The 8,002-nt window shown below is 44.6% G+C and overlaps 1 protein-coding gene across 3 annotated transcripts; it reads right to left on the bottom strand.

Moving 5' to 3' along the window:
- Positions 1 to 382: 382 nt before the first annotated feature.
- Positions 383 to 4,551, bottom strand: LOC127011563 (uncharacterized). Of its 3 annotated transcripts, none has more exons than XM_050888909.1 (2): positions 3,916 to 4,541; positions 383 to 484 (listed from the first exon to the last, which is right to left on the bottom strand). In XM_050888909.1, exons 1-2 carry the CDS (start codon positions 4,302 to 4,304, stop codon positions 421 to 423), a joined length of 453 nt encoding a protein of 150 aa, XP_050744866.1. In that variant the 5' UTR covers positions 4,305 to 4,541; the 3' UTR covers positions 383 to 420. The 3 variants fall into 3 exon arrangements, with proteins under 3 accessions (XP_050744866.1, XP_050744859.1, XP_050744864.1); XM_050888902.1 differs by lacking the exon at positions 383 to 484 and having other exon boundaries at positions 3,034 to 4,378; positions 4,474 to 4,551; XM_050888907.1 differs by lacking the exon at positions 383 to 484 and having other exon boundaries at positions 3,034 to 4,378; positions 4,437 to 4,546.
- Positions 4,552 to 8,002: the final 3,451 nt, after the last annotated feature.

The raw sequence follows: 8,002 nt of genomic DNA, 5'->3' as shown, positions 1-8,002 counted from the left end.
CGATACCCGCTGACGATGGCCCGCTTCGAGTCGATTAACTCCGGTTGGACTAATCGCATCAGGTGAGATTATCCCCACCAACGATTGATTTACGAACCTGGGACTCGAAACCGGCGAAACTCTTTTTAAGCCGCTGCAATCTTGGGATGTTCGCAATCAATTCCCGTTGATGCCCATGCTGCACTCTGCCTCCTCCAAGTGGGGGCGCTGCCACGCCCTCCCAATCGAGTTATGATTTATGGCTAGGCAACAAGTGAGGTGGACAGACCAGTCGTCCCGTCGATGCCGGCCAAACCGGACACCGCCTGCGTCCGGAGCACACTGGAAAAAGGGGAGCATGTGGCAAATACGTCAAATTTATAAAAACGTTTTCAGGAAAAAAGTTCCTTCATTTCCATTTACTCCCAAAGGTTTTTATCCTTAAACTGTGCTCTGCCCAGTTATGTGAATCATAAAAGAGTGACTCGCTTTTGTATTGATAAAACTAAAAAAATAAAAAAATGTCGATTATTTTTCCGATACAAAATAAAACTTAAGAACTTACTTACTTACTTACTAGTGACCCGGAATGGAAGGCACTGTAGCTTTATGTTGACAATAATACATAAATTATAATATTTACAGCTTTACATTATTTTTGAAATATCGTAACACTGTTCAAAATTGTGCTTGAGTTACATGAAGACTCAAAATTCAAAATTAAGGGCTTAAGATCCTGAGAAACTTCAAGTTAGAAGGAAATGAGTTAGCACCTCAAATGACAGCCACAGTTGCAGAAGCCCGAAGTTGCCCCACATGCAGACTATTTTTCCCAGTGCATGCCACATCCGCCCCGTTGCCACGCCCCTGCGAGCCGCAGGCGTAAACTTTTCGCGCCTCTCGCGCCATCCTCATAAACTGTCCCCCGCCGACGTGGCACTTGGCATTCAGGACAGGACAGCCAGCGATTGGGAGGGAAAAGGGCGTGCAGGATGGGGTGGAGGATCTGCAGTCGGAATCGGAGCCGGAATCCCACTGCCAACTGATTAAAATGCGTTGCAGGACCGTAAAAGGCGCTGAGTCGACGTCGACTGCTCTGCCGACGCCGCTGCATTTGCATTTATATTGTTTTGACCCGAGCATTATTATCATTTCTTTTCGCCCGCCCCAATCCCGTGCGCAGCGCCACTTTGTGGACACGTAGTCGGAGTCCTCCAGGTCCCTCCTCTTCCTCGCCCACTGATCCTTGATTATGCCACCGGCATAAAGCCAACTTTGGCCACGCTCCGCGCCTGCCGCGGAGAGCTGTGCTTAGCGGGGTGTTTTATGGCACTTTTTGAACCCATTCAGTGGGCCAGGCAGGCCAAAACTTTGAGACGTTTCCCGCGACAGGGCGTCATAACGAGGTACAGGACCAGATATACGGATTGTACCCGAAAGCGAATGGATGGACTGGTCGGGTGATTGGTTTGCTGGACCAAAGGCCGGTGGCCGGAGGTCGCGTCGTGCGGTTGTGCGGGGGATAATGCAATCTAAGTGGAAAAGTGATAAGTCTTACGATAACTTGAATCGTGCCCCTAATCGCAATCAGGTTCTGAACTTAGGGATTTACTCAATCGAATTTCATAATCGATCCCAAACTAAAAACCTTTCATGTGTATTTTTGAAGAACTAATAAGAGTGCGGGTTTTGGTTTGAAAAAAAATCAGTTGTATTTGCACGAAAAATAAAACAGTAAATGTATATGGTGAAGTAATAAGATAAACAATCTTAAGGCTTACACAATCATATTCACGATGTGGAGGATTACACAGAGATTATTTTTTTAAGTTGGTAGCTGGGTCATGGGTATATGATAGTCGGGCATTCATCAACAGCCTTTTCCCTTGTTAACCTTTGGAACCAAAAATACTGCCTCGTGGGGCAGGGGCGGGTATCATCCCAATGTTCATCAAATGAATGCAAAACCGAGCATTTCTGCTCACGAAGGTCCTTTCAAACACTCGACACATGGTCCTCGATCACATGCTCCTTTTCCGCAAAAAAATCCCTACGTGAACTGCCGCCTAGAGCTTTGTACCAAAAAGATGATTAACATCTTCCTCAGACACTTATGTAGAGGTGGTGAGATATTTGCTCCTTCCATGGTATTCATATGACAAACAGTTGTCTTTTTGTACTGGTTCCCTGAGCCAGGTGATCTGTGGAGAACTTAACATCTTCGTTGGAATAGTCTTTAGTTGCCCCTGCGTTTAACCGCCTCGCCAGCACTCGGCAGTCACAATCAGTGGCCCGCATCAAAGTGGCGCCCGCAACACAAACAATTTTATTTGAAAAGCAGCAAGAGGAAAATCGAAGGAGGACAAAAAGCTCGAAGCGGACGTGGACGCTGACTGATTAGAAAAATGTTGTAAGCCACAGAAGCGGGCCGGCAGGAACCCAAAAAAATGAAATGAGACAAAATGAAAAGGCGAGCAGAAAGAAGTTTCCTGGTGGGGGACCAAACGAATAAAAAAGAAATTCATCAAATTTCGGGAGCGCAGCAAAAACGACGACCCGGTCGGCGGAGGGGGTTGATAGGAAGCGGCTTGTCAGCACGCGTACACCAAAAAAATTTGTTGAAAACAGTTAGCGAAACAATTTAATGATGAATGATGGTCAATGACGAAGACCATGCATTGTGGAGCGGAAGGAAGCCATCCGCAGGGGCGTGGAGAGGCTGTACCGGGTCAAGGGGGGTCTCTCCATGGCTGACCAGGACCCAGGAGCTCCCAGAAGCCCCGAGCTCTGGAACTTATTTAAAATGTGTAAAAAGTGATGGGAAATCCGGGGGAAGTTGCCGGCGACTCCTGTGACACGCCTTGAAAAGGATATTCCAAGGCTATCGGTATCTGTGGATGCCAGGATAGTGGCAATGCTTTGATTTCAAATGACGCGGTATGCAATTTTCGAAGAAAGCGAAAATATTCCTAGAGCCAAATTAAAATTGTAAAATAAATTGCTTTTACCTAACTATAAATGTATTTGAATACGCAATGATCAGCACTACAAATGCAATAAATAAAGACACAAGCTTATAAAATGTATAGGGGCACAACAAGTATTCCACATGTTTCAAGGTCATTTGATGTATGTTTTATAAACTTCATCCAAGTAGTATTTGCTATTTACTATTTGGTATTGACTACACTAAAAATAAATGCGCAGAAAGGGACTGCATAAAGTGTCTTATACATAACCCAAAATAATGGGAGTTTGGTTGTAGGATGGCAGTTGGTTGGCTTTCGCTGGAGGTTTTTCTACATCTAAAGCAAGTGCAACATTATTACATTGTAATTTTTACAAAAATTAGTTCATTCTTAAAGGTAAACTTAACTAAAAACGTCTGTAAACATGAAATGCGAATTTCCGAATTTAGTTTGAGTTATGAAGACCGAATTGGTGGTTCCCAAAAAATTGTATATCTCAATAACCTATTTATTGAAAGAATGATTACCTTTATAATGTGTATATATGTAATTTAATTAATTTACTTTGTTTTCTTAAAATAAAAAAACTGCACTTATTTTCGTTTTTGTTTTACCAGATTACGTTTGGTTTGGTCCCCTGTGCACATTTCTACCATTGTGATACCTGGGGTTTTGATTGAAAAACATCTTGTTTGGGTAGTTGTTTCTGCTGCTATAACTGACCTGCGCGTTTCTTTCCCTACGAAAATCATCTGTTAACTGGATTGCATATTTCTTCGCCTCCCTGAGAGTCTTTGGGTTCTTGCGCACGACCAAAAGTTGCAGAGGTCCCCGCAGACCCGCCACAAATACCTCCAAAAACCTTTTCTCATACACAAACTCCTGATTGTTTCGAATTTTGAGATCGTCAACATTTCTCTCCAGAATATCGAAACAGACACACCTAATTTTGGATATCTCCACATACAAACTGTCTATCGAGAGCCCGCAGTAGGGAATTTTACGCAGGTCGTCCATCAGAGTGTCCATGTTCCTGGGGTCTGCGAAGTTGTCTATCAATGTTTCCTTTATCTCGTTCCAATTCAACCTCGTTCGTTCCCTGATTAGCACGTTGTTGGCTTCCCCTACGATCTTCCGGCGAATAGCTCTCATTATAAAAACCGGACACTCGGCCTTGTAGACGTTCTTGACAACGTCGAGGACCATATCTTGCACGCTCCCAATGAAGTCGGACAGAGTGTACTGATCGCCATCAAACGTCGGCAATAGCTGAACCATTTCTGATATGTCTATTTCCAGTTGTACTTTGGGGATGTCAGCTGGATTTTCACTGTGTGGTGTCTTTTGGCCCTCCATTTCGAATTAGAGATTGCTTCGAAAATAACAGAACACTTCGATCTTCCTATGCTGCTTTCGTAACGTTGGCGATTCTGAAAAATAGGATTATGACACATTACACGGGGACTTCTTTAGTTTCACTTTGAGCACTTCTTATTCGCTCCACTTTGTTAGCTAAATATTTTACAGTGATCAGCCAAGTTTCGGCTAAGCTTTGGTTTTGGGAGTCTCCGAAGAATTCAACTGAGTCGCCAGAATGCCGGATACTAAATGAGTTTAGTCCAGCAAAATTATTTGAAGAAGCCCATGGAGCTCGGATGCCGCACTATGTACAAGGAAACGCGTAGGAACACACATCACATATGTACAAAAACAAGTAAACATCGAAGTGCGAGGGGTTCGTAAGAAGGCCCTTCTGTTCGTGTCAAGTTGCCGCATCAACAGAACCGGGCCGAGATGTTGTATATAGAGCGCAAGTTGATCGGCAGTTCTCGGGAGGGGAAACACTTGTGGCAACACGAGGAGCCCCTCGCCATGGGATCGCGTTAGGATCATAAACATTTTCGCGGACATGGGCATTTCGCATTAAGGAAATACGACCGAAGAGGTTGCGCCAGCCAGTGATATATATAAAGGTACTTAGTTCCTTTCTCCTTCCATAAAAAATGATTAGATCTTAAAACTGCATGGTGACCGCGGTATGCCGATAGCCCATCGTTATCCGGGACTTAAAATGGCATTTATCACATCGACAAACTCCTGCTCGACTGGCGGCCCATTACTTATCAAATCCAAATCCGAGGCGAAACCCTCCTCCGGGTCTGACTCGGTATCACTCATTCGTCATTCGTTCATTTGGCAATCAGAAATGAATTTTTCCGTCTTCGCTGGGCTCTGCATTGTTTGTTATTCCGCAGCCCGTCTTCGATTCCTGTCAATTGGCATTTGTCAAATGACTTTGGCCCCCGGGTACAGTTGTCTCGCAGCTCCTCGGGCCTTCCTCCTATGTCACGATAAGGCCCCTCCCCCTATATATACTTGTATGGTATATATGGGTGTAGAGGCAGGGCCCAGAGTCGAGGCTGACAAGCTGCCAAATCTTTTGGCATATCATTTGAATTTGTGCGAGCTTGGAATTGCCATTTCCTGCTGGTCATTTATCTGGGCCTAATGCGCTCCATGACAAGCGAAAGCATTGCTTTCCCATCCCAGCCGAGATCTGCAGCCCAGCCCCCGATGATTAACAAGTTTCCCAGCTCCGGCGCTCTGATTGCTGTGGAGGCCGCCGATTCTGAGCCGATGCTGAGGCACTCGAGCAGCCCCGTCCGCAGGGCAGGCGATGCCATAAACTCGGCCAGAGCCAATTAAGCAGCACTGAGGGAAAGTACCAGCGAACTCTCTTTGGTAAGTTCCCAATATTTAATTTTTTGCATGTTTTTAGATTTTGATGATTAAGTGACCCAATGCAAGGGTTCTATTATACCCAAAAGCCAAAGAAATCTAACTGATCAGTTTTACCTGAAGGTGTAACAGCTGAATTTATTCTTTGTGCACTCACACTATTTTACAGGCAATTCAACGTTTCCAGTTGCTTCCCAGCCTAAGAGGTTTCAAGTTGGTTTGCCTGGAAGTACCCACACAAGTACATTTTCCATTAGGAACCGAGTCACAGGAATCACTGCCACCCACTAAGATTTTCTTTCACTGCAGCCAATTGTTATGGCCGACTGACCAAAGGATCCCAGCAGGATCCCTTGCTCCTGGGAGGTGGGCTTTCGGGAATGTCCTTGGGCGTATAATTCCATTGTGATGAACTGATAATGTGACATTATTGTAACTCATTTGTCAACAAATTACGGGCGCTTGAGGGGGGCGTGGTCCTGTTCCGGGCCCACGTATCAATCAGTGAGCACAAGGACACCTCCTGCCCCCGCAGCACACACACCCACTCCTATACATAATAAATGAATCGTGCATGCATTGGAAAAGATCAAAAGTGTCAATAAAACAAAGGCGGACAAACAAAACCCAAAGCGAGCTGAAACCGAAACGGACCCCGAAGGGGAAAACAAACATGGGGTGTGGACTGGGACGGCGTGGAGCCGGGCCAAATGACAGAAGTGGCAAACGTGGCATAAATTACACAACCACCACCCCCTGGGTGGGCTAGTTGGGGGGAAAAAGAAAATATTCCGATATCGGAGTCCGAAGCTCGTGATACCCTGCACTTTAAAGAAACTATATAACTGGAACTTACAAAACTTGGCACTAAATACCTTTCCTGTATAAGAGGATTTACTCTTACTCGAGGTCAGTTTTGAAAATAAAATAAGATTGCTTTGAAAATTGCGCGTACTCTCTTGGGTGAGCAATAACAGCTAATACAGCGCCAAAACATCGTTAGTGCATTAATTTCATATTTTAATATAGCCACCAGATATTTTTCTTATCGCTATGTGGCCGAGCAATCCCCCGATCTGAATAGAAACACCCAAGGGTATCAAGGGTATCAAAACGCAGAACCTGGGGAGGCTGCGAAGTCCCCGCTAACAAGTGGTCTCCAATGATGCGCGATAGAACTTCACATGGCCAACGGAAAATAACCATGGTTTTCGGAGAGGAATAGAAACGGGGATAAAAACAGCAAAAAGGGACATCAACTCCGTCCACATTTGACAAAGTAAATCAAGGAAAATTAAAGGAATTATTGCCGCAATAAATGTGGGCGAATGGCAATATAAATTGTGTATGTCGCCACTTGAAAGAACGGAAGAAATGCCCAGCTCGAGTTGAAGATGCTGCGAAAACGAGGGGATTGCGGATGGAGACAGCTGAAAATAGGACGAAGTACTTGGGCCAAGGACACGGCTAAGATACGTTTCACTTCACATTAACAAAAAGCCCAACGGCACTTTTAGAGATACTCACTACTACTTCACCATTTGGGAAGTTTGGGGATACACATTTACAATGGAACCATTACCTGTTAATGGAATAGAATTTGATTTTTCCTTTGAATATCATTATTGTTTTCATAGTTCTGAGTCAAGGAGGCGAGAGGGTTAGCCCAAATTAATTTTATTGCCGCCTTTTTGTACCACAATTGTGTTACTGCATACAGATAAGAACTCATCAAGGAATGTCACGAGCAGCATTAAGCCCAAAAGCCAAAACAATATTGACCCTGCTCTTCCCCAAATCGCCCTTTATGCCTCCCACTTCAGCATGGACCGCTTTCCACGGCTCTTTTCCGTTTTTATTTGTGGACATTTCTATATAACACACTTTTTATTTGCCATTTGGACTTTGATTTATTTCAATTGCTTATAATTTCCTGCACGATTTCCCCCGCCCTCGCTCTCTTTTGGGTGGGTGGTCGCGCATAAGTAGAAATAAATAAAAATAGATTAATGGCTGGCTCGAGTATCCAAACAATAAATTCCAATGGCACTGAGAAAAAGGCTGAACTATGCGCTTGGGCTTGGGAAGCGCAGAGCACAGAGCACAAAGTGCGGACGTTTTTATTTAACTTATTTATTTCAAATAAGCTTCACTCTCTCCGTGTGCCTTTCAGCCATGGTTGTGGGTAAGGCGAATAAATTTGGTCGAGGGTACGATTTTTTTCCGTGTAATTGATGCTGCCAAAAGCTGGCTGCTACGCTTACGGTGCATTTGGCCTTGTCAGCTGCTGAGCTGCGTCACAGCCACTTCGCCGG

This window comes from Drosophila biarmipes, chromosome X (assembly GCF_025231255.1).
Source record: "Drosophila biarmipes strain raj3 chromosome X, RU_DBia_V1.1, whole genome shotgun sequence".
In the NCBI taxonomy this organism is placed as follows: domain Eukaryota; kingdom Metazoa; phylum Arthropoda; class Insecta; order Diptera; family Drosophilidae; genus Drosophila; species Drosophila biarmipes.
This window is presented reverse-complemented; position numbering and strand designations above follow the sequence as displayed.

Coding starts and splice junctions, on each gene's coding strand:
- LOC127011563 (XM_050888902.1), bottom strand. CDS start 4,304: ATGGAGGGCCAAAAGACACCACACAGTGAAAATCCAGCTGACATCCCC.